Raw genomic sequence first — 27,153 nt, 5'->3', positions numbered from 1 at the left:
CAAAGGAAACTACTTTAGTATTACTTAGAAAAACAAACGTTTTTCTCATACTTGATTCAGTTTATATTTAATACACACATTTTAACTAAAGATTTATAAATGCACACATTTTGGGAACCATTTTTAATTCTTTTGTAACTTTTTCTGCAAGTACTTTCTGCAAATACAATTTTGTAGCATCCATGACACTTTTCTTATGCAATTGTACTCATACAATTACAAATCAGACACTGAACTTTGTATGTATTAAAAACAATGAGGGTCTACCTGCCAGCTGCATCCACCTAAACACGTGCAACTGTTATATGAAAGCGTATAACAATTTATACGCGTTCATACTGAACTCAACTGACAATTATTATTTTCTGTCGTGCAAAATTGCAGTCACCTCAAGGCACTTGATAATTTAAGGTAAAGACCTTCCAGTAACACAGAAAAACCCTTATCAATAGATAGCACAAAATTAAAATAAAGAAGTTGTTTACCAAAAAAAGGCAGCTAATAAAAACCCCCAAACTTGATTACATGAAATAGCATTTAAAGATGTATCGAATGAAAGGTTGGACATAGAAAGCAGTATTACTCCTACATAAAACCCATCTCTACATAGCCAGTCACTAGCCAGTGAATAAGAAACTGACATTTTTCAACAATATGCACCAAATAAATGTAATAAATGTCAAATGTAGCACATTTTCACTAAAAAAAAAATTAGCAAAGTAGCTGTAATTCCAGGTTTCTAAAGCAAAAAACAAAACAAAACAAAAAGTTAATTTAACAGATCAATTTTCACATTTTAATGTGACCTTTACTTAATTTTCATGAAACAATTTAATTTTAAATTTTTCGCAGTAAAGGGGGCACTATAATGGTTTGGGTGCTTTTTCCTTCAGTGGAACAACGGAGCTTCAGGAGGTGCAGGGGCGTCAAACAGCTGCTGGCTATGTCCAGACATTGCAGAGCATCCCTCATGACTGAGAGCCCTCATCTGTGTGGTAACGACTGGGTTTTTCAACAGGACTGCGCTAAAGTACACAATGCCTGCATGACAAGGGACTTCTTCCAGGAGAATAACATCACTCTTTTGGACCAACCTGCATGTTCCCCTGCTTTAAATATAATTGAGAACCTTTGGGGATAGATGGCAAGGGAAGTTTACAAACATTTCCAGACAGTAGATGCCATTTAAGAGGTTTTTTGGAGGGGACTTAACCAAAGCTGGTGTAGTTCTTTCTTTATTTGAAATTAGGGATTGTCTTGACCTTTTATATTTTTTGTCTTTGAAGATTCAAAGCAATTTTTCTAACATGAAATACAAAAGGTGCACGATTAAGACAAGACTAGTTTCAAATAATCAATGCAGCATCTGCTGTTTATTAGATAAGCCACATGCATTATGACCCATCTGAAGAGGATTCAATCAGTTTAAAACATCAACTGATTGAATCCGTGAATCTGAAAACGTGTTTCTGAGTGAAAGAGACAGACATGTACAAACTGAACTATCTGTTCAACAGTCAGAGTGTTTCTCTAACAGGAGGACACTCTTTACACTCAACTCAGCACAGACACACTGAGGAAACAGGAGACCAGACACTAAATCCAGGATAAAGAGTTTGAGTGAAAGTGGTGTTGAAGGTGTGGAGGTGGGTCAGAGTGTCAGAGGAGACTCTGTAGAAGGACAGAGTGCCAGCAGGACAGTCCACATACACTGCTACTCTGTTAGAGACGGAAGAGGAGATGGATGTTTTTCTGTTATTGTGCCAGACAGAGTAACCAAGAACATCTGAGCACCACAGACTCCAGGACTGATCATTGTATCCAAACACACAGTCATCACTGTCTCCTTTCCTTCTGATTCTTCTGTAACTCACTGATATATAAACATTTCCTTTCCACTCGACCTCCCAGTAACAGCGACCAGTCAGACCATTTTTACACAGCAGCTGAGGACGGACATCAAATCTGTCTGGATGATCGGGATATGACTGAACCTTCTCCACACGCATCACCTTCCTGTTGTTGTCAGACAGTTTGAGTCTTTTGTTTACTGTGTTTGTGTTGATTGTGAGTTGACAGGAATCTGATGGAGAGAACAAACACAATCCAGTTGCAGTTATTGATCCATCATCTGTTCATTGATTGACACTTTGATGATGACACCTGACATCAGAGATGTGAATGAGTGATGTGACAGTTTGAAGATGGTTGAATGTGTGCTGCTTTGTTTTCATGAATCATATTAAAAACACACTTACACTTCCTCACACCTGGTGTCAACCATTGTTCTCCAGCAGGCTCCACCCTGAAAGGAGGAGGGGGGGTCAGACCAGCACAGTCTCTTTCAGTATGCACACATGGACATTGCATGGCTCTCATACACATACTGTTTTACATTGATAAAGGAACAGTCCAAGAGTTTCACAAATACACTTCAATCCATACGTGGATCAAACTGCTGATGATTTGGACTGATCCTGGATCTGTCAGTACACCACTGTATTGAATGAAATTGATTGATTCAAACTGTGACCTTCATTATCTTTATATTCCTCTTCTGTTTAGCTGGAAAGGACACCTCCCTGCCTTTGCTCTCATTCATGACCTTTACTATAAAAAACTGTTAATGAGAGTACGGCATCAAGTCAGTCCAACTTCTGACTAAAATAAGCACCAGAGCGTTTTTTTAATCAGTTTCAGCTGCATGGTGTTAATGAAATAAAAAACTTGGTTGTCATTAATGGTGGTAGGAGTGTAGTAGTAATAATAATGATACTAATTAGTGTTGGATATAATGCATTTCAAAGTAACACAGTACTGTCATCACATAACCTTTGTCAGTGACATTAGAATAGGATCAGTTAGAAAAGCTCTTTACTGAGATTGTACATGTAAAACTAAATGATGGGTGAGCTCACTCCAAGTGTGCAGGAATCAAATATAAATAGTAGACCGCAGGCATAAACACCAAACTGGACAAATATATCGCACACATTGGGAATCAGTAATGTAACATGTAACTGTACTCAATGCTGTAATTACATTACAGTTGTCTGGACGCAGCGTGGATAGAAAAGAAAAATCAAAAACAGGCACTTTCCTTCCTCCACACTGAGCTACAATCAGTTTTTTTAGTTCGTGTCACTCAGGAGGAAAATGCTGCAGTGGTTTATAGTGGAGATATACATTTGATTTTTAATGCACAAAAGTGTGATGATGAAATACACACCACATCCAGGACACAAACAACTGCATTATGCTGCTAACACAACTTTGGCTCTTTGCAACCATGTGCACAGATGGCATGCTAACACAAAGTGACAAAGCCAGAATCCAGAGCAATGTTATAGCTGTGTGGATGCTGACTAGAGTCCAGAAACCTGAGGCTGATTTTTAAACAGACAACAAAGGCAGTGATGAGCAGTCAGGCTTGGAGAATCCATTTCTACCTGCTCACTTTTCTACAGTAGAATCACTGTGAAGTCTTTGTGCTGCTTTGTGTTGTTGCTTTTGTGTCCATACACAAAAACTATCATTAGGACAGATTTATGTGTTAGAAAAAAAGGAAGTTACCAGAAACATTTTTTTTTTTAAATTTAGTAGAACTTGAAATTTTTATCAGTGAGTAAACAATTAGTATTGTGCCCTCAGAAACATCATGTTATTCTTAGTACTGTATACTTGTAATGAATAAGTCCTAACACAGATATCTTAAGTAAGCTTTACTTCGTTTTTTTTTTTGGGGAACAAGTTTGAATCGTTTTTTTAAGTTTGGGGAACTAATTAGATTTTACAGTGAAGTGGTTCAATTAATTCATTTATTTGGCAAGTAATTAAGTAATGTGCTGGATTTTAAGAAAAAGGACAATTACTGTGTAATCCATGACGCTTTTGTGTAATTATCCCAACACTGGTAATGATAATAACTTATTGTTGTTTTTCTCTCATTTATTATTTTAATTCTCTCTTTTTCCTCCGTCCAAATGTGTTAATCCTGGTTTTATGCAGCTGCATTTAAACCTCTGAGATTTTCTTTACCACCTCTGTTTTGGCAGGTTTTTGTCTTTAAGTAACTTTCCATATTCATGGGATGTCCTACTCTACTCTGTATGCTGGATTTTTCAAAAATAAAGTTCAAAAAGAGGCAAAAACAGAAACATGGATTCTTTGTCTCAAACAGATTTGAGGCTATAATTGCTGCCAATGTTGCTTCAACAAATTACAAATCAACAAATTACTGAGCCACAGCTGTAAATACTTGTGTGATATTATCTATCTATCTATCTATCTATCTATCTATATATATGTATATATTAGGGGTGCAACAATACTCGTATCGATATTGAACCGTTCGATACAGTGCTTTCGGTTCGGTACGCATATGTATCGAACAATACAAAATTATTAATTTATTTTATCAACTTTTCTTCTGACAATGCTGTCTGTGTTGAGCGCTCAGTGGATCTGCGTTCGACTACTCTGCCTAGGCTGCACTGTCGAGCGCAGATCCACTGAGCGCAGGGCAAGCTAGCAAGACAGAAGCTAAGCTCTCCTTGCAACATGGCAAATTGAACCTCCCCCACCCTCATTCAGATCTGGCCTTTGGAACTATTTTGGTTTTCATGTGATGTATGACCCTTGAAGGTAAGCGCGTCATGGACAGAAGTAAAATAGTATGTCGGATGTGCCATGCAATGCTCAATTACATTGGTGGGAACTACTGCGTTAGCGCAGTTAGCTCGTTAACGTGTTGACGCCGTCCAGCCCCACGCACGGGGCGATCCGCGGTAGCTCGTTAACGGAGATTTGCCGTGTTGTGGCGTTAACGTCATTTCAGATTAACGCTGACAGCACTAGTGGGAACACAACGAATATGACTGCACATTTACTCCGACATCATCCTAGTGCAAAGACAAGTGGAAGCAGACAAAAACAACAAGCACGCATGCTACAAACTTTACCCGAGTCATTTAGACAGCCGTTAGCACATGATTCTCCTTATGGGGACCTGATATGTTTAATATGCTGCTGAGAATATAGCCCAGAAGAAGCGTATAGTATAGCTTTTATTTTGGAAAGAGCCATTTCTCTGTAATAAACTCTCTTTTCCAAAGATGAGTGATTTCTCGACCAGATAGATTTATTTTTTTATTACTTTGTTGTTTCAGCAACATTAAATTTAAAAACTGTACTTTTGAGTTAAAATATATATTTATAATTTTAATAAATGACAAATTAAAAAGGCATGAACATTTTTTTTTGTATCGAAAAAATATCAAACCGTGACACCAAAGTATCGAACTGAACCAAACCGTGAATTTTGTGTATCGTTGCACCCCTAATATATATGTCCTCTGCTTTCATAAAGGATGCTCCAGTAGTATCTCCTCTGCTAAAGGAGGTAATTGTCATGGTACCGTGTCTGCCTGGCTCTCCCTGTGTGGCTACATGTGTGTTTTTGTTTTTGCCTCTGCTCTCTCTTGCTCTCGCTCCCTCCCTTCTCTGTTCTCCTTTTGTTTTCCACTATGCCTGGGCGGAGCTCATTATGGGCTCCCGCCCTTGGCCCACGCACCTGCCACTGCACACCTGATCTCCCTGATAACCTGCCCTGGACTATTTATGGCAGCAGTTTGGTGTTATTCCTCGCTGGACCATTGTAGACTGCAGTTAGTAACTGTCAGTAGAATCTAGCTTTCTCCCATGATTTCCTTCGCTAACTTTTTTCTCTTAGATAGATTTCCCCGAAGCCTGCCCTCATGTCCCTTGGATTTTTCCCCGTGTGTTCGTCTCAGTGGAGAGTGTGTGGATTACTGGAGCGTTTTGTGGATTACTGCCTGTGGAATGTTCTGTGGAGTCCAAGTGAATCTCTGAGTGAGAGCGGAGTGTCTGTGCCTGTTTTCCCCAAGCCCCGTGAATCCCTGGAGCCCCTGTTTTTCCCTTCACCGTGTAAATATTCACCTGGTGTTTGTGTAAAGAATAAAATTTGTAAATATACTGTCAGCGGTCTGCACGTGAGTCCGTTCAGTCAGCCACGACAAAAATAAAGGAAGCAATGAAGCACCTTTCCTCAGTATTTGGAAAATTCAAGCAGCTCTTATTGCTTTTTTTCATGTTTCCTGTGCTGCTTTGGATTTCGGTTTGATGGACTTTTGTCTTTTGGCCACTAAAGGCTCCTTTTGTCACTTCCTCACCTGCCTTTGCATCTTTCACCTGTCCTCAGTATTATTTTACCTTTCATACAGAGCATTTCAGGGTCAGGCTCCTGTGTATGTAGTCCATCTCCACCATCACTCTTCATCTCACTCACTGAGTTCAAACATGACAAATTTACTGTCTGTCCCACAGACCTACCTAAAGGTCATCAAGCTTTTCAGTCTGTGCCCCTTTCTCATTTCTCACTTTGTACATCCTCCACTGCTCTCCTCATATCTTAGCCCCTCCCACCAGAGACGTGAGCAGAGGAGCCAAGGAAAGGACACGGGGAGAGAGGAGTCATGGAAAGAGGTGTCTAACAAAATCCAGAGAAATCCAACAATTTATTTTCACTTATTTAATTCATTCAGTTACTTTAGAGCCCCTAAAATGAAGGATTTTGTTAAGAAAATGTTTTAGTTCCTCACATTTTTATACAATCTTTTTGTTCAACCCACTGAATTAAAGCTGAAAGTTTGAACTTCAACTGCATTTGAGTTTTTTCCTTTAAAATTCACTGTGGTAACCAAAATTACAAAATGTTGTCTCTGTCCAAATATTTATGGACCTAACTGTATGTCTACTTTTAATTAAAATCTCAATATGTGTTATCAGTTATCATTAATGTTCCTGCAAACAGACTCCTTAGAGACCCCCTACATAAATATCCATGTACTATCCAGCTAGACTAGTGTGTCTGTCCCTAAAAAATACTCCTCCATGTGTGATTGTTCATGTCTCATCTGCAGGAAACAAACAGGAAGTGAGTGAAGGACACAGGAAATGTTTCCAGCTCTTCCTCCTCTATCAGACATTCTCTTCATACCTGAGAGTGTCCAGTGGATCCTTCAATCCAGCCGACAGCAGCTTCATTCCTGAGTCTCCTGGATGATTGTAGCTAAGGTCCAGCTCTCTCAGATGGGAGGGGTTGGAGTTCAGAGCTGAGACCAGAGAAGTACAGCCTTCCTCTGTGATCAGACAGCCTGACAGACTGCAGACACACAAAACATGAATCCATCTGTGAACAATGATTTTCTGTTTGTCAGGTACAATAACATTATCCATTTACGTCCATTCAGTTTAATTTAACTTTATTTATAAGTGACTGTTTCCAGATAAGGTACCGGACTCCGCAATACAACTACCGGGGTTCTCTGTGCACCACGCGGACAGGTCACAGGATCTTACTGGTAAAAGCAGAGGCGGTGGTGTGTGTTTCATGATCAACAACAGCTGGTGTGATTATGCGAACGTGCACCCAGTCAAATCCTTTCTGCTCACTGGACCGGGAGTACCTGATGATTAAGTGCCGGCCATTCTGGCTACCGATGGAATTCACAACAGTGATTATTACGGCTGTTTACATTCCCCCACAAGCCGACACTGACCGAGCACTCAGGGAACTGTACAGTGCGATCAGTAGTGAGGAAACCGCACACCCAGAGGCGGCGTTTATCACGACAGGGGACTTTAACAAAGGAAACCTGAAGAAAGTTTCACCAAAACTCCACCAACACATCCATTTCAACACTCGTGGAGACCGGCTACTTGACCACTGCTACACCTCTTTCCGGGATGCATACAAAGCCCTCCCCCGCGCCCCATTCGACCGATCGGATCACCGCTCCATCCTGCTCCCGCCCGCCTACAGGCAGAAGCTGAAACAGGAAGCTCCAACCCTGAGGGCGGTGCACCGTTGGTCGGACCAATCGGAGTCTACGCTGCGGGACTGTTTTGATCACGCGGACTGGGAAATGTTTCACGTGGCAGCTAATGACATCGATGAGTATACAGACTCAGTGTACTCAGTGTACTCGCGTGGAAGATGTCGTCCCATCCAGAACAGTTAAATCCTTCCCAAATCAAAAACCCTGGATTAACAGAGATGTTCGCACGGCACTGGTGGCACGGAGCACCGCCTTTGCCTCCGCGAACACATCGGACTACAAACACGCACATTACCAACTCCGGAAGACGATCAAAGCAGCCAAACGTGAGTACAGGGACAGGGTGGAGCAACAGTTTGACAACCCTCGGAGTATGTGGCAGGGACTAAACACAATCGCAGACTTTAGAGGGAAAACCAGCACACCGCAGACCACGGCTTCTCTGTGTGAGGATCTAAACGTATTCTAGGCTAGATTCGACACAGCGAACACCATGAGACTGGACAGTGTGCGCACCGCGGATGACGTCAGTGCACACACTGTGTCTGAGGAGGATGTGCGGAAGTGCTTCAGGAAGGTAAATGCGTGCAACACTACTGGTCCGGATGGGATTCCCGGCCGCGTCCTCAAGTCATGCGCGGCTCAGCTGGCTGGAGTGTTTACACACATCTTCAACCTTTCCCTCTTTCTGTCTGTAGTCCCAGCCTGCTTCAAAATGGCCACCATCGTCCCTGTACCCAAATCCTCCACCATCTCCTCATTGAACGACTGGCGACCTGTAGCCCTGACCCCCATCGTGAGCAAATGCTTCAAGAAGCTGATCAGAGACTTTGTTTGCTCTTCACTACCCGACTCACTGGACCCTCTACAATTTGCATACCGCCACAACAGGTCCACTGATGATGCCATAGCCCTGACACTACATACTGCCCTTTCACACCTGGAGAAGAGAGACACATATGTGAGAATGCTGTTTGTGGATTACAGCTCAGCATTCAAGGTGAGCTTCCCTCCCTCCAGGACATCTACGGGAAGCGGTGCATGAGGAAAGCGGGGAGGATCATCAAGGACTCCAGTCACCCCAGCCATAAACTGTTCAGACTACTTCCATCAGGAAGGAGATTCTGCAGCATCCGGTCCCGAACTAGCAGACTGAGAGAAGCTTTTTCCACCAGGCCATCAGACTGCTGAACACTTCATAGACACCTCACCTTCACTACTAGAACTTCAACATTATGCACTCCACACTGTATATAAATGCCACTTATTTTGCACATGTCCAACTACCAACCTCTGTATATTTTATATACTTTATTTTATTGTTTACTCTATTTAATTTGTAAAATATGTATACACACACACACACACACACATATACACACATATTTAGTATACACATTCAGTAATATGCATATACTCTTATATTGTACATATATTTATTCATATAATTCTCAGATTTAGCCATTCTTATATTTTGCTTGTTCTTATGGTATTGTATTGTGAAGCTCGCACACAAGAATTTCACTCACATGTACTGTACCAGTGTACCTGCACATGTGATGTGACAATAAAAGTGATTTGATTTGATTTGATTTAACAGGTAACTCCCTACAATATTAGAAAGTCCCAACCATCAGGCAATCCACTGTGAGCAGTGCTTGGTAATGGTGGGAAGGAAGAACTCCCTTTGATAGAAAGATCCTACCAGTGAAAACAGGCTACAGGAGAACCATCTACAATGACTGGTTGCAGGGTGAGGGGGAAGAGAAGAGATGAGCTCAGAGAGACAAGAACAAATCACAAACTAAGAAGAGAGAAGACAAAAGTTAAGAGCATGCAGTAGTGACATATAAAAACATCAGTAGTGAAAAGAGGTGGGCGGAGAAGAAAGAAGAGTATCATGGGAAGTCTTGCCTATAGCAGCATAACTCAGGATCACCTGATCCACCTCTAACAATAAGCTTTATCAAAAAGGAAAGTTTGAAGCTGATCTTAAAAGTAGAGAGGGTGTCAGTCTCCTGAACGCAAACTCAGAGGAGATGTTCATCTGCACAAGTTTAACTTGTCACAAAAGCAGAATTCCCAGTTAAACATTATTTTGCTAAACATGAAGCTTTTACAGCTTTTCTCAGTCATCAATATATCAGGATGGGGACGGCAGTGACATCACAGATTTACCAGAATAAAATCTATGATCTCCATCTTTGTAACTCTGACACTGTGGACAGTGTTGCTGTTAGATTGGAAGTTTCCGGCACTGCAAACATTTACTGTGTCGCACACTGATCAGTTATCAATCATTATTTGACTAGAATCAATCACACTGATGGAAACGTGTGTCACAGGTGGATTTTGGAGATGTCGTGACCTTTGACCTTTCTTAAGAGAGTCAGCTGTGGATTATTCATTGTTGTGTCTGATACTTAGAACTGTGAGGAAGAATGGTACACAGTTAATCGGGGTACCCTCTATCTGAATTAGGAAAGGTTGGCAGGCCGCGTGTGGGCCGCGGGCCATACGCTGAGTATCACTGTTTGAAATGTGAACATTGTTCTGCTACAATCAATGGACTAAACCAGAGAAGAAGTAAACAGACTTTACAATGAAGATCCTCAGTGTGGATCAGTATAATATCAGCCTTGTGTCTGCAGTTTAGTGTCAGCACAACTTTCACATCATATTCATCTCAGCACAACTAAAACATGGTGACTGACCTCAGAGTTTTGAGTCCACATCCTGAACTCTCCAGAAAGCCACACAGCTGTTTCACTCCTGAATCCTGCAGGTTGTTGGAGTTCAGGTCCAGCTCTCTCAGATGGGAGGGGTTGGACTTCAGTGCTGCTGCCAGATAATCACAGCTGATCTCTGACAAACCACAGCTCCCCAATCTGTATAAAGAATGAAAGATGTAAGTTTATTAGACAAAGTGTGTGCTTGAAATCATTCAGTGTTTCATAATCTTTTCAGAGCTGAAGAAGGTTCAGAATGTAGAAGTTTAGAAAATGGAAACTCCAACTCCACAACTTTATTAGTGCAAAAAAAAACATCATTGTATTTTCACTTAAACAAGCAGCTGTTTTATGTGAATTAGTTATATAAAAATTTAACAGTGCAAATTCCTTGCTGACAGTTTAACCAAAAGGCATTTCCAGTGGAAATTGGCCGACATTTCCTCAGCATAACCATGTATAATATCCACAAAACTTAAAAAGAGGTTATACATACACAATACGGTAATATTATGTTGAAGCACAGTACGTATCACTCCGCCAGGCTCCTGACATTATGATAGCCGTAATGCTCCGACAATCCATCAAGCAGTCCGGGTTCGTAGCTTAGCAAAGTCGTACTAAAACATTTGACAGATTTTCGAGCGCCGTGTACCACATAAAATCGTTTCAAGGTCAGTAAACACAACCAGAATTCATATATAAGGCCCATTGGATTATAAGGGGCACTGTCGATTTTAAGAAAAATCGAAGGACTGATTTTAAGTGTGCCGTATTTTCCAAAAAACACGGTAATAACGACGGCCCGCTAGCAGGCTTAACCAAAAATAGTGCTTTGTTGTGTATCTGACGGACGAAAGCTAAACCAGTTCCACACCACTGAAGTTGCAGCATTTTTACAAACCAATTCTGGTTCATCCGTTTCATTTAACGATCCACTTTCGCTTTTCTCATTCTGCGTCGCCGCCATGTGCGTTTTACCCATATTCTATCGCGATATTTCATTTTCCTATCGTTGCCCAAAATTACATTAAAAGCAAAATCATTAAAATTTAATAAACTATCATCTTGTCTTTATTTTTAGTTAGCACATACCTTAAACACTTCAAGCTGTAAGCTAATGATAGTTATATAAGAGCAGATGCTGGTGCAATAAGCTGTACGTTTTACGTCCAATGGATGCATGATCTGATTAGTCGACTAATCGCAAAGATAATCGATTAGTTGACTATCAAAATAATTGTTTGTGGCACCCCTAGTGGCCACCAGACTCTGGACCTCTCTTCCTCTGAGCTTGAGGTCAGTGGACTCTTTCAAGAAACAACTAAAAACTCATCTTTTCAGACTTGCATTTAGTTAATTCTTCTTTTTTTCCTGGTATTTTGCACTGGTAGTTTGTCCTGAAGCACTTTGTAAATTTGTCTTGAAAGGTGCTTTAGAAATAAAATTTTAATTACTTACTTGATATATGATATAAGATAAGACATTCTTTCTTAGTCCACGTTTTTACAGACGGACGAAAGCTAAACCAGTTCCACACCACTGAAGTTGCAGTATTTTTACAAACCAGTTCTGGTTCATCCGTTTCATTCAACGATTTGCTTTCGCCGCCATGCTTTTTCCGACGTGTGCGTATGAAAACAAAGGCACTGCGCATGCGCGTTTAACCCATACTCTATCGCGATATTTAATTTTTCTATCGTTGCCCAAAATTATACCGGTATTACCGTGAACAGTATGATATGGCCCAGCCCTAATAAAAAACATGAAAAAGTCATGTTTTTTCATTCCAGGATCCCCATGTCTTTTAAAGGTGAAGTTGGAAAGAAATGGACATATTTGAAGGCCATCACCTTTTTTCAGTCACATTATTAAAGCAGACAAACTACAAGCTCATTTTCATTCCAACAAGTCATCTTCTGACCTGGACTAACAACACTGGCCTCAACTGTGTTTAATATTTAGGCACGTAGATTATTTATGTGCTTCAGCTCTTCTTAAATTTTACCACCAACACGTTTCAGAAGGAGCAGCTTTTAATTTGAAGGCCAGCTGTCTCTGTTTCCTGTTTTCATTGTTCTTCAGTGCATTAAATTGTGTTACACAAAAATAAGAAAAGCAAAGTTTTCGAGCGTTGAAGAATGAATTCACACGTCAATAAACATTTTCATCAGCACAAGCAGGAAATAGCCCAAAACTGCTATTTCTCATTCTACAATTTCAACAACTGCACATGAATTATACTTTATACACAGACCCACCATCTCTGATTGCTCTGAAATCTCACTTACAGCTAATGGAAATAAAGAAAAGTCCAGACTGACAGTTTGCTGTCCTTGCCCTGAGTTTCCACGTTTTCACCAGCTAGACAGTGAGATAACGATGATTCAATATCCAGACTTATTTTCCTTTCTGTGCTCATTTATTAAAGACCGGCCTCTCACCGTGGCTCTCTCTTTGACCATCGTAAAACTGAAAGCATACGAAATATTGTGTTAGCTAACCAACATTGCAAACTAGCTTGTTACACGCTTATTGCAAGCTAACAAGATAAAACGTTCATCTTAATCATAAAAATTATCATTAAGCAAAACAAAATAAAATTATGATTTTATCATCATTCATACTGACAGACAAATGTCGTCCAAAGCTACAACATTTTAAGGTTCATATGAGCTTAAAACAATAATACTTCAGCATCACGGTAAGCCATCTTGGATTTTTCTTTTTTCTAAAGTAACCAAAAAAATATTACAAAGCAGCCACTAGAGAGAGGGCAGTTTACAAAACCGTATAATCCATCTTAATTTTTAAAAGTCAGAACCAATGACTGTATAAAAGATGGACAACGCGACACCACCTCCTCCCATTGTGCAAAAATAAAGCCAAAATATCCCGCTTGTGGAGGCTGCCATCTTGCATTTTTGGAGCCAGAGTCTGCGCAGTAGTGACTTGAGGTGGAGCGACTGTGTAACGCTCCCGCCCATACACCCGCTAGACGTGACCGCAAACACGCCCCCCTACACTTTTTACGTAGCCCGGCTGCTCGAGTTTTTTGCTGGTTTACCGCGTTCCCCCAGACAAGCTAGAGGAGGAGGCTGGGGAGAGGGAGGTCTGGGCTTCTCTGCTTAGGCTGCTGCCCGCATGACCCAGCCCCGGATAAGCGGAAGAAGATGGATGGATGGAACAAATAGCCTGCTCATTGGTGTGTCAAACAAAACATGCCACAGAAAACATGAACCGAACAATACTTCTCTTTTACAAAATGTGACTGTAAAAACTCCTCAGACAGTAATTAAGAACCTCATAAGCCCTCCAAAGATAAATAAAAGGTGAAAGGACTGGTTCTTATATAGCTCTTTTATACTCAAAGCACTTTATACAACTCGTTCATTCACCCAATCACACCCATTCACAAAAGAACATTATCTAAGCTGTTTTAGTGCTTCATGCACATTCACACTGCATCGGAGAGCAACATTCTGGATAGTAGCTGACCTGCTCTACCACCTGAGCTACAGCCACCCCGGTCAAAGGTCACTCGCCAATTCTACAAAGCTTGGTTGTTTATTGTTTAATATCATTCAGACCTTAAATGATAAGCAGTGGGAACGTTTGGATCCTGACCTGAGAGTTTCCAGTGTACAATGTGGACTCTGTAGCGCAGCAGACAGAAACTTCACGCCTGAATCCTGCAGGTCATTGTTAGTCAGGTCCAGCTCTTTCAGAAAAGAGGACATGGAGCTGAGAACTGAGGACAGAGCTTTACAGCTTCTCTCTGAGAGGTTACAGCCACTTAGTCTGTAAAAAAAACAAATTAATTAAATCAGTCAAATGAATTTTTAAAATGCCACCATGCAATATAATTACTGGTTGACTAAATAGCTTCATTAAAACACAGCTGTCCTTCTATCAGCACTTACTCCTTGTAAGCTTCACCTCCTCCACCTCGTAATTCAGAGGACATTAACATAAACTGTAAATCTAGTATAAACATAATTTCTGAATCATGTTTGGAAATGTAATCTTCTCTGATCCATTTGCATAGTTTAGAGCCTGATATTGAAATATATCTGTGGACAGCATGGACATTCACAGCAGCAAAGACCACAGAAGACGACTCTGTTCAATAAATATTACACTCATGCTGTCCAAAGGTAGGTAAAACTCTGGTTGTTGCAGCCATCCAGTAAGACATGCTTTGTATTTGCTGTTGTGCTGTAGTTTGTGACACCTTGTGGATGAGTTGTGAAGGATGATGAAAAGAAGATTCAAACCCAGGCCCTGGAGTCACAACTCTAACCTTCAGTACATCGCTCACCTGCTCAGCCAGGTAAGCTATAGCAGCAGTCAGCAGTGTGTGAGTTAATTTGAAGACAATGATGAGAATAGCTATAAGTCAGGGGAAAAAAACAAACAACAACTTATTATAAGAAGAGCAGGTTCAGGGAGGGACAACCATCTGCTCCAACCAGTTTGGGAGTGAGGGGAGAGAGCAGGCCAAAAACAACAAAGAAACAAAAAACACACTGTGGAAGACCGAGGCAGAGTTTAGTAATTAACTCAATTCAACAGTGGTGCATGAACACATGAAAGTGGAGAGATTTGGGTGAAGAAGTAATGCTCATTACATCCTGGGAAGAGCCCAGAAATCTAAGCTTAAAAGTGTAACTAAAGACGTTTCTGTGGCTACAATGATTCACTGAGTAATTCAAATGCAAATGCTTTGTTTAATGCATGAGCCACCATGCATGTAAAAGTGAGTGTTTCACCAATATTTGTGACCAAAAATAGACCTGCAGTAGAAATGTATCTAAAAGCATGCATGTGAATATAAAGTATTACAACATTTGGCAGTTTTTAAACAAAGACTGATAACACAACAGCAGCACTGATGATCATAGTTTATGGTAGTCTCAGCGTTTCGAGTACACAGAGTTCTTGAGCCATCAAAGAGGTTACAGTTATATAGGAGTAATCCCAAACTTTAGGATACAAATTCATACAAAGACAGAAAGCCTGGTGAAATAAATTACTGACACAGTTGGATGTTTGAAGTAAAACATGAGTACAAATGTACTTACAGAGCTTTGTTGGAGGTTTTGAACACTGGCAGCAGCCTCAGAAGAGCCTCCTCCGAAGCAGAGTATTTCTTCAAGTCAAACACATCCAGAGCTTTTTCTGATGACAGTAAGATGAAGACCAGAGCTGACCACTCAGCAGGAGACAGTTCATCTTCGGAGAGACTTCCTGATCTCAGGGACTGTTGGATCTCCTCCACTAGAAAACGATCATTCAGTTCATTCAGACAGTGGAACAGATTGATGCTTTTCTCTGCAGACAGATTCCGATTCTTACTGAGCTTCTTCTTGATGTACTGGACTGTTTGTTGATTGGTCTGTGAGCTACTTCCTGTCTGTGTCAGCAGGCCTCGTAGGAGAGTCTGATTGGTCTGCAGTGAAAGACCCAGGAGGAAGCGCAGGAACAAGTCCAGATGTCCATTTGGACTCTGTAAGGCCTTGTTCACAGCACTCTGGTAGAAGTATTTCTCTGAAGATTCTCCTGTTTCAGATTTCTTGGAGGTTGTTTGTTGGTCTTCCATCAGATTGAGTCCAGAGTTGATGAAAGTCAGATGGACATGAAGAGCAGCCAGAAACTCCTGAACACTCAGATGGATGAAGCAGAACACCTTGTCCTGGTACAGTCCTCTCTCCTCTTTAAAGAGCTGTGTAAATACTCCTGAGTACACTGAGGCTGCTCTGATATCAATGCCACACTCTGTCAGGTCTGATTCATAGAAGATCACGTTTCCTTTCATCAGCTGATCAAAAGCCAGTTTTCCTAGAGACTCCATCATGTTCCTGCTCTCTGGACTCCAGTGTGGATCTGTCTCAGCTCCTCCATCATACTTGACCTTCTTCACTTTGGCCTGAACCACCAGGAAGTGGATGTACATCTCAGTCAGGGTCTTGGGCAGCTGTACTCCCTCTTTGGTATTCAGCACATCCTCCAGAACTGTAGCAGTAATCCAGCAAAAGACTGGGATGTGGCACATGATGTGGAGACTTCGTGATGTCTTGATGTGGGAGATGATCCTGCTGGCCTGCTCCTTATCTCTGAATCTCTTCCTGAAGTACTTCTTCTTCTGTGGGTCAGTGAACCCTCTGACCTCTGTGACCATTTCAACACACCTAGGAGGGATCTGATTAGCTGCTGCAGGTCGTGTGGTTATCCAGAGGTGAGCAGAGGGAAGCAGTTTCCCCCTGATGAGGTTTACCAGCAGCACATCTACTGAGGTGGACTTTCTAGGGTCAGTTAGGATTGTAGTGTTGTGGAAGTCCAGAGGAAGTCGACACTCATCCAGACCATCAAAGATGAACACAACCTGGAAGTCTTCAAAGCTGCAGATTCCTGCTTTTTTGGTTTCAGTAAAGAAGTAATGAACAAGTTCCACCAAGCTGAACTTTTCCTCTCTCAGCACATTCAGCTCTCTGAAAGTGAATGGAAATATGAACTGGATGTCCTGGTTGGCTTTGTCTTCAGCCCAGTCGAGGGTGTATTTCTGTGTTAATACCGTTTTCCCAATGCCAGCCACTCCCTTTGTCAGCACTGTTCTGATTGGTTCATCTCTTCCAGGTGAGGCTTTAAAGATGTCTTCTCGTCGGATTGTTGTTTCTGGTCTGTCTGGTTTCCTGGATGCTATTTCAATCTGTCTAACCTCATGTTCATCATTGACCTCTGCAGTTCCTCCCTCTGTGATGTAGAGCTCTGTGTAGATCTGATTCAGAAGGGTTGGGTTTCCTGCTTTAGCGATCCCCTCAAACACACACTGGAACTTCTCCTTCAGAGCAGATTTAAGGTTACGATGACAAACTACAGCTTGAAGTTCTGAATGAGAAGAAATATGTAGAATATCATTTGAAAATGAAAATATACACTTAATTCCAAAAACAATGAATCTTTAAAACACGTTGCTCTGTCTCTTAAGACATTAGTAAATGTTTCATTTATCCAGCAGCTTAAATCTTTAGAGAAATCCTCTTACTGCTCTGCAGACAGTCAGCCAGCTCCTCCTGCTTCATTTTCCTCAGGAACTTCAGTGTGATCTTCACAAGTGCCTCTCTGCTGCTGCTCCTTCGACTTGCTAAGCACTCTGGGTAATCTGGACTCAGAACCTTCTGGATCTTCTTCAGCTCGTTCTTCACAAAAGTGATGATGTTGTCCTCCAGCAGCTGGAACAGAATACTTTATGAATGAGCCAATCAGACTGAAATCATGGAGCCAAACATCAGCATGGAGAGGACTGTGAACACAATAGATGTAAAAGTAGTTGTTGTACATGTACAGACCATAAATATGGAGTCCAGGTGTGTTTGATGCTGCTGGGCAGACTGACCACTGGGAACCTCTGAGCTCTCCTGGTCCACTCTGTGGAGGAACCATGAAGAATCAGTTCAAGCACAAGATAAAGATCCAGTAGTTTCTGCTCAGGTAACTTCATCTGAATCAAGTTTGTCATGTTTTAAACTCTCAGATTGTGAAAATATCAGGCATTTTCAGTCTGTTTTATGGACTCTCTTTCATTGCTGATGGATGATGTTGCAGAAGCTCAGACTTCATTAAATTGAACAAATTAACTCAGTGGGAGGTAAAACTGATATACCATCAACCACCTCTACAAGCAGTTCATTGCTTAAAGACCAGAACATTATCCCAGGTCTGCCCTCCACCACTATAACAACAGCTTTACAAACTGGGTAGATTAGTGTAGGACATGTGAGAAATACCTGTTGTGTCATTTTGTCACAAATCATCTGACACCTCTGATTTTTTTCTAAAACAAATTTTGCATATTTAATGAATTTGTGAAAGTTTTACCGTCATACTAATAATACAATTGAAATTTGGTTCCTTAGTCATCGATTCATAAGTTCAGGAAATTAGATGAGTTTTTCAGGGCAACCCCCCCACACATGTAATCTCTTTTGAAATCACTAAACAAATGTAACGTCTAGTCTAAAGGTCACAATCTGAAGATCAAATCTGTTTTTGTTCCCTGTGATTAAGTCTGAGCATCAGTATCCTGGGATTTATCCACTACATCCACACCACTGTTGTTCAGTGTTCTCCTGATGGAGGTCTCATTAACTGTATTAATCATTAATTATCCGGGCTTTAGCTGCTTACACGTTACCCTGGGTCTCTTTGTGACCTCTCAGACTGTTTAACAGATCAGACACAAAGACAGATCAGAGACAGAGCAGCTCTGTTCTTTAAAGGCAAACATGAACCCACTCAGTACACACTTTCCCCACAGATATGAGCATCACTGTCCTGAAACAGCAAATGACCAAGTCTGACATTTTTATCTTTTTGTTTCATCATTTTCTTTGTAAAAATCTGAGGATTTTTCAGCTCGTATTTATCCAGGAAAACGCAAACATCTAAAGGAGCTCATCACAGTTCTCTGACCTCGTTGGTCCAGGTTCATCACTGAAGTATGGAGGTTCATCTTTGGACAGGTCACTCATCACAGACAGACAGCTGGATCCTGCAGACTGTGACCTCTGACCGCAAACATGTTTTATTCAACGATAAATTATCTGATGAAAGTCATTGAAGCACCTCTGATCACACAGACTGCAGATAATGCAGCTGTTTCCTGTCAGTAACAGTCCTCTTAGATTAGAGTACAGCTTTTTACAGGAAAACAAATGTCCCTGAATGCAACAGTGAGAAACAGTCTGCCTCTGTGGCTGTGATAGCTGCCGTTAGGAGCGTTCATGTGTTTGTAGTTATACGAGGAGATGTACCATCATGGAAATGTTAACAAATCCTGCAGCATCACGTGGCACGCACAAACAACTTCCACTGATCAGAGCGATGTCCTCTTTAAGGTCTGCAAACCTTAGTTTGCTTTCTAGAGCAGCGTATCATCCTCACAGAGCACAGCTGGCACGCTTGTTTCTTTTAGCTTAGCCACTAGGCTAAAGTCAAACTACCCACTGCTAGCAGCTATTTCCATCATAGTTTAGGATCCAGATGTGTGAGCTCTAAATTTGCACCTGTGATTAAAATAAATAGTTAAAAACAGCCAATTGTGTCCAAATGTGTGTTAAAAGCAGATAAAATGACAGTTACACCTGTGCCTGTGTGACCTTTGAGACACTACTCTCCTACAGAGATGCATTTTAGAAACCAGTAAACATCAAAATCATTTAAATCAGACAAACTGACATCAGTTCATGTTACTGACAGCTCACCTCTCTGCAGCAGACACTTTAAAATCAACGAGACCACCTTTAGACGTGTCACTCCTTAAGGACACAAAGCTGGATGGAGGTCCAGGCTGGTTCCTGTGAATAATGATGGAGCAGTGATGCGAGTGCTGAGCTGTGACATGGAGAATAGTCATGGACAGTTAGAGATGGTCATCTCACCTCTGAGATTTGGTCTGGCTCTCACGTTCCCCACACAGAATGGTTTTAGAGCGAGGGACTCCCTCCTCTCTGTCCTCACACTGATCCATGCTGCTCAATTTACATCCACATCAGCTCACAAACACTTTCTACCTTCACCTGCAGAGAAAACACAAATCATTTCATCAACTGAAATCCTCCTTTCCATCATGTTTGCTGTCCAAATATCAACTGCTTCTTTCCTGCTTCATCTCAGTGTCAGCTGAGAGAATGACAAACCCACTATGTGTCAACATTTGATGGATGATGACACAGAAATGTGAAGTGATATCGACCTAAATGTGTCCTAATGATAATGAGAAGCTTTGATGAGTTGTGACTGTGTGAGGTGTTACTAGGATGTTAGCCCAGCCCTGAAATCTTTGCTATTTTCACTTGATAACTGTTAGGTTTTGTATTGTTGATTGTCATTTATGCTTAGAAATATCTACTTATATATGCTTAGAGTTTTATAGTTAGTTGTAGATTGGTAGAGGTTTGATCCTTAATAGTCTGCAAACTTTGTGTGCACACCTACATCCTGGGAGCATGGGAAGAGGTCGTACCTTGTCTTATTGTTTTATGGCAGGATAAACGTATCTATATCTGTTTTAGGCTAAGTGCCTTTTGTTTAGATGAACTGCTGGACTTCCAGACCAGCAGGTTTAGGGAAGTCATTTATGGGGTCACACTCTGACCCCATACACACACACACACACACACACACACACACACACACACACACACACACACACACAGGCAAGGTACTCTTTGTTTGTATGTAGACGTCATATGTTAATGAACCTATGCATATTCATGTAACCTCAATAAAAGAGCAGTGTTACGGGGGAGCGGACGAGAGCAACTGGGGTCAAGCGAAGGAACGGCGTTTGTCCGGTTCTCTCCCGTGCACGAGAAACATGAAGAACTTTGCCTACTTCGTGTCTTGCTTGCTATGTAATTATATTGTCTTCAACGTTCCAGCAAATAGGTTCAAGGTACAAACCCATCAATAACAGAACCTGTTATATATATATATAACAGTTGTTATATAACAGCTGTTATATAACAGTAAATACATTTTTTGTATTTAAAAATAAGTGGGCTATATATATATTTATATATATCTGCCCAAAAAGAATTTTATCCAACCAAGGAAGATAATTTGTTAACGAGGTAAGTGTTTGGCCACAGTGTGCCAAGTAGCTGCCAGGCCAAAGTTTTGTGTGATTGTGTTTGAGAGACGATTTTCTTTTGTCTTTGAAGCTCAACTCAAGACTTTGCAGCTTAATGAAAATAGAAGTGTCACCGCAGCGTATCACCCACAGACAAATGGCCTCGACGAAAAGAGCAATGACAACATAAAAAGGTATGTTTAATTTGTATGTAACATTTCAATAGCTGTTAAGACACTTTCACCATTGTTTCTTTTTTTATGTCCACACGTAGAGCCCTCAGAAAATTAGTCAACAGTCAACAGAATGACTGGGATGTGTATCTGGATGCTACACTGTTTTCTTTGAGGTCCAAGGTCCACACCACAACCAAATACACACCATTCCGTTTAATGTATGGGAGAGAAGCTACGTATCCTTCTGAAGTTCCTGTTGAAGTCCCGGTAAGTGTTTTTTTAAGAAATTGTGTTTATGCAACCACTATGATAATGCATAATGTACATGTAAAAATAATTGTAAAGCGTGCATATCGATATTGCCTGCAGACTTAACCTTCTCAGCTTAACCTCTATATGAAAGACACATTTTAAAGATAAAGTGACTAATTACTTCTTTGTATTTGTATCTTTATGTAAAGTAATACATGACGAGGAGACCTTTCAGTATAATGTGTTCACCTGTGCAAGTGTATCAAGAGTAAAAAGTGATTATACAAAAAAAAGATACGAGTCTATCTTTGTGGCTTTCTGTGCTCAAAGCTCTATAATAGTATGTTTAATTTTAAAGACCAGTTATTATTGTTAGATTTTTTTGTTCATGTTTCACATGCATTATTTGCCTTTCAGATTTTAGTTGTTAATGAAGATGTGAAAATTTTAGCTGTCCTCCATCATTCTCCCCGAGGAGTCGTGTTACAGTGACTTTGTATCTTCTACAAGAGACGCACAAGACAAAGTTAAAGAAAACTGTAGAGGAAAGTCCCAAGACTTACAAAAGGAAGCATATGCCAGACGAGTCCAGAAGAAGTACAGAAAACTTGTGTACAGTGTTGGAGATGAAATTCTTCTCCTGAACATGAGGAAAAATGGAAGGAAGGGAGGATTTCAGATTTTTCAGGACCCTACACCATTCAGGACATCACAGTCAAATGTATGAGATTAAAAAAAAACACGGAAGGAGCAACTTTAAAAAAATCAGTACAGCGTTGACCATATTAAGCTGTACAGAAAAAGCCAAAATGAAAAATGCCCAAATCGTAGTTAGCCAGTGAACAGCACTGCAAACCTGAAGATGTCCCTATGCCATCCTACTGCTAACCCTCAGTGCCAGCAAAGTCTAGAGGATACCAGAACCTCTATTATTCATTATGCACCTAAAACGGCTGACAAAAGTTGTGCCTCCCACCAAGAGTTAAATTCAGTTCCAGGACCAGAAACGCTTGAACAAGAACTTCCCTCCCGGAAACAAACCATGGAAAATGAAGGTGGCATAGCGAACAACTCTTTTTGTCCAGTTGGTAATTTGTTGCAAGTTTGGCGTTCCAACTTGATTCACTGTTGCATGACTATGTTTGCATTTTGCAGTCTTCAACTCATATTGGATGTAATGAAATGTGCAACTTGCACTGAGCTTGTGGAAGTCTGGCAATGGATCGGTCTATCGGTAATTTTCTCTTTTGCACACCCCCTGTACCTTTCGTATTTCGCTGCATGAAAATGCATGTTTATTGTGTTGACTTTTTTCTGTTGTGGCCCATTGGCCTTTACCTGGCTTTTCCACAAAAATTCTCATGCATGTCTGAGCTAACTTATCTTGTTTTTCTTTACGTAAAGAGGCTATGGGCTGCAAAGGTCACTGGGCGCTTGGAGGCAGTTGTTGGGCCATACAAGCTATTCGATTCCTCTTTTCGAACACTGCAGGGGTCACGGTGGCTTTCTGATGAGGTAAGAGAACTTATCATTATTGACTCTGATTTTGAAGTGCCTCTCCCTCTGAAGCATTTGCAGTGCAGATACCATTGGTGTATAAACTCTAAGTTTTCAAAACAGGTCATTGATGCATACCTGCACCGTCTCATTGAGAGACGAAAGGTAAGTAAGAAATGTCCTTAGCCCACTTATTTTTAAATACAAAAAGTTTATTTACTGTATGTTCTATAACATTTTTGTATACTTATACAGAATGCTGCACACTTGCTCTGTTCAGTAGTTGGAAGCTCATTGTTTTCTGGGCAGTTCAGATGCATCACCACGGTAAGTTGGAAGTTCAGAAGTGGTCCAAAAAGTGGACTCCTTCCTCTTTCTAAGGACAGAGTTCGGCTCCTTTAAAGAAGGCTATATTTGAAAACACGCTGAGACGCATGGTACCTAAGTAAATCGAAAGTATTCTAAACTCAATTCCCACAGTTGAAGTTTCCAGTTGAAGACATGTGGCTGTGCCCTGTGAACTTTGGTACACACTGGATTCTTGTGGTATGTTTTCATATAGTTATTAATTAGCGTAATGTGTTGTGAGGCTGTTTCTTGCTCAAAGTGTTATTCTTAAAAAGTTTTTCAGTTGCAAAAACTATTTTAATTTTTAATTTATTTACTTTTTTTTATTAGATTGTCAACATTTCTGCACAGAAAATACTGCTCATAGACCCCATGGGGAAAGACGGTGTTTATGACAGGAAAATTCTGCACAACTGGAGGTATGCATGATACTGAGGTATTATTCTTAGATAAAACATTTCTTGTTTCATTATAAACTGTTTTTTTAGCTAGGAATTTTCTGAGGATGAGAGGGCATGAAGACACCATGGAGTGGCAGTTACAGACTATGCAACACAACAAGCAACAGGATTCCAGCAGTTGCGGAGATTTACTGTTAAGGTAACCCTTATTCAAATGATTCCATTTATTGTTAGCTACAATTAGGACTTTACATTATAATTATGATAAATCTCACAGTTTGCAGAACACTAGTGAGGTGTTAACCACTATGGAAACAGTTGTGCTGGAGTGAATGCAGATAGCTTGCACCCTACTTGAACATCGAGGTAAGTCCAGTAATGTCCTTATCACGTTAGACTGTGTACTTCCAATTGAGTTCCTAAAGACAAACTGTTAAAGGAGGAAACAAAGCAAACTTACAGTTTCTTCAAACACACCAACAACAAGCTCCACTTACTTCCTCATTGTTCAGCTGCTTCCTGGAAAGCCAGTAGTGATGTGTCAGTCGTGAACGAAAGTGAATGACGCAAGCCCCGTCTCCTTATTGGCAGCCGTGTTTTGTGTTTGTTTTTCTTTCTCTCACCCTCTCTCTCACACTTTTTTTTCCGCTTCACTCCGCACGTGAGGCTTGTGCTTTGCGCTGGGTCAGGGGGGAGGGGCGGTAGCTACACTGGCAGTAGCACCGGTGTTCTGGGAATCCATCCTACCTGGCAAACCATCCTACCCGTTGTTTCTGCGCATGCGCACAACACAAAATTCAGTGGCAAATTGTCCTACCTTTGTGAATATTACCTAGAAAAATACTCTGACCGGTAAAATTAACTGCCAAACCAACCTACCTTTGTGAATGTCACGTACAAGCATACTTAAACTCAGAGGCGGAGCCAGACATTTGAAACACCCGGGGCTTAGCCCTAAAGGGTAGTATGCATGTGGGATTTTTTTTTTTTTTTTTTTTGGGGGGGGGGGGGGGGGGGTAGAAATGACTGAAAGATTAATAGGCTGTGTTTTGAGTTTTGTTCAAAAAAGAATGACTTCATATAGGGAAAAATATATATCACATATGCAGGACACCTTAAACTAGTTTTTTAATTAAGCAGCAAGGCAGAACAAAATCAGGGCTGTATCAAGACACGAGGACTAAACCCCAATGCAACCAGACCCAGAACTGATCCGTAATTAAAACAGGACTACAACAGTTCAAAATCAGGACTACTGAGGACTTAACCAAGACAGAACCAGAATCAGAACTAGATGATAGTAGCACTAAAAATCATCATAGACCTGCACTACACTTGTTTTTTTTAATTCTACCAAAGTACACTATTTAGATTGAGAAAAGTTTATATAATTATTTAGCCTTGTTGTGCAAACAAGCCTGCATAACTTAATAAATGTAGAATTTGAAAAATAGCAAACCTAAAAAGAAACACTAGGTACGAGATACATGAGGACCAATGATACGGTGATACTTTTGGTAAACAACCATTTGACTAACATGTGTGTCTCACCTGCTCTTGTTCATCTCTGTTCTGTCCTCATTCTCCATCTCCCTCTCTGTTCCTCTCTCTCCCTCTTTGTGCTGACAATCATCAAATATACAGTTGAAACCAGATATTTACACACTCTTCAGATAAAAACACAAACACTTTTTTAATTGTAACATCAAATCAGACTAAATGTTTATTTTTTTTTAGATTGATAAATATAAAAACATATTTGTTAACTTTAAGAGTAAAGAGAGAAACTATCTGTATTTCTTAATTGTAAATGGCACCAAATTGTATTCAAAATTGAGCCACACTTATGGAGCTCCACAATTCTTTTTCTGGTGTTTTGGTTGACATCTCTTGATTTTCCCATGTCAAAGAAACAGGCTCTGTGTTTTGCCTTATATGCATCCACAGCTGTGCCACCAATTTACTCACATGGACTCTACTAACCTATCAGAAGCTTCTTCAGCTCAGAATGGAATCGTCTGGAGTTTTCTTGTTAATTAACAATAAACTTAGTGTATATGTGCTCCTAAATTTGATGAAAGTGATAAAAATAGACAGCTCTGTCTCTCTTTATTCTGACATTTAACTAATTCAAAAGATATTTCAATATTTATTTATCCAAAACAAAACAAGTTTACTCTAAATTGATGTTGTACAGTAAAAAAATGTTCTTGTGTTTTCCATAAAGTGTATGTAAATATCTGGTTTAAACTGTGAATATACTGCTGTGTATTGAAGTTCCTCTTGTTTTCCATAGAAATATACTGAACAACATACAAAGCATAATATATAAAATACTACCAGAGTTTTTTCTTTGAAAGAAGCTCCTTATGTCCATTCTTGTATATCAGTACATTACTGAAACCGATTTATTTAGCCGTGGAGGGAAACAACTGAAAATATGAAATAAACACACATGTAAGCTAAGACTCTCTAAAGAAACAGCATTGTTGTTGTTCGGCTTTTCATTTCGCCATTTGTTGATTCACTCGAAGAGCAAGTAATGTAATATGGGTCAAGTGATCCGTTTGATATCAATCTTTCGTGACACACCGTCATATTTACATTATTTGTACAGTACGAATGATTTGCTTTGGTACCTGGTCGAACTTCAGTTCTCCTCTGTCTGCCTGGCTCCGTTTCTCCAACAGCGCACTCGCAGGCAGCAGCTGCCCCGCCCCGCTTAGTGCCTGAGCTCGGATCATACCAATATTAGGGGGGATTTACGCACAGTCGTAAATTCCCACAGTGTGCACTATGTGCTTCGAATATTGTGTGTAGTTTTTGTTTTATACAGTTGTCAGCCAGGCATCTAACTATGAAAAAATTACACTCCAAAAGACCCCGGGCTTCTGAAAAAACAACCCAGGCTTAAGCCCAGTAAGCCACCCCCCGCTCCACCACTGCTTAAACTGCTAAAATTTTGTGGCAAATCGTCCTACTTTTGTTAATCTCAGCTCCAAAGTTGATGCTTTCTGTCTTGCAACCATAACCATTACAAATTCCTCAGTTTTATTTAAGTATGGATATCTACCATCATTTATCTTCCCTGCATATCTACTGTTTATGTTGGAGAGAAACAATGATGGAGTTTCTAGGTGCTCAAACACAGAGTTCTGTTAGTGTTGGTGTATAATGTGAAATTGGTCCACTTACATTTAATGAGCAAATGCTTAGATCATCCGTGTCCAGCGATGTGCAGTTGGCCTTTTGAAGGAC

The 27,153-nt window shown here is 40.5% G+C and overlaps 1 protein-coding gene across 2 annotated transcripts; it reads right to left on the bottom strand.

Annotated features, from left to right (window-relative positions):
• Nucleotides 1-146: 146 nt before the first annotated feature.
• LOC146390552 (protein NLRC3-like) lies at nucleotides 147-20,738 on the bottom strand. 2 transcript variants are annotated; one of them, XM_084923612.1, is made up of 11 exons: nucleotides 20,029-20,738; nucleotides 19,852-19,944; nucleotides 17,938-18,016; nucleotides 17,634-17,820; nucleotides 15,673-17,476; nucleotides 14,216-14,389; nucleotides 10,574-10,747; nucleotides 7,019-7,183; nucleotides 2,259-2,305; nucleotides 1,875-2,083; nucleotides 1,559-1,719 (listed from the first exon to the last, which is right to left on the bottom strand). In XM_084923612.1, exons 1-11 carry the CDS (start codon nucleotides 20,115-20,117, stop codon nucleotides 1,660-1,662), a joined length of 3,081 nt encoding a protein of 1,026 aa, XP_084779738.1. In that variant the 5' UTR covers nucleotides 20,118-20,738; the 3' UTR covers nucleotides 1,559-1,659. The 2 variants fall into 2 exon arrangements, with proteins under 2 accessions (XP_084779737.1, XP_084779738.1); XM_084923611.1 differs by having other exon boundaries at nucleotides 147-2,083.
• Between the last annotated feature and the right edge of the window lie 6,415 nt (nucleotides 20,739-27,153).

The sequence above is a fragment of the Perissodus microlepis genome, chromosome 3, assembly GCF_051167445.1.
Source record: "Perissodus microlepis isolate ML-2025 ecotype Zambia chromosome 3, ASM5116744v1, whole genome shotgun sequence".
NCBI classification, from domain to species: domain Eukaryota; kingdom Metazoa; phylum Chordata; class Actinopteri; order Cichliformes; family Cichlidae; genus Perissodus; species Perissodus microlepis.
Note: the sequence above shows the minus strand (reverse complement) of the source record. Positions and strands in the feature narration are given on the sequence as shown.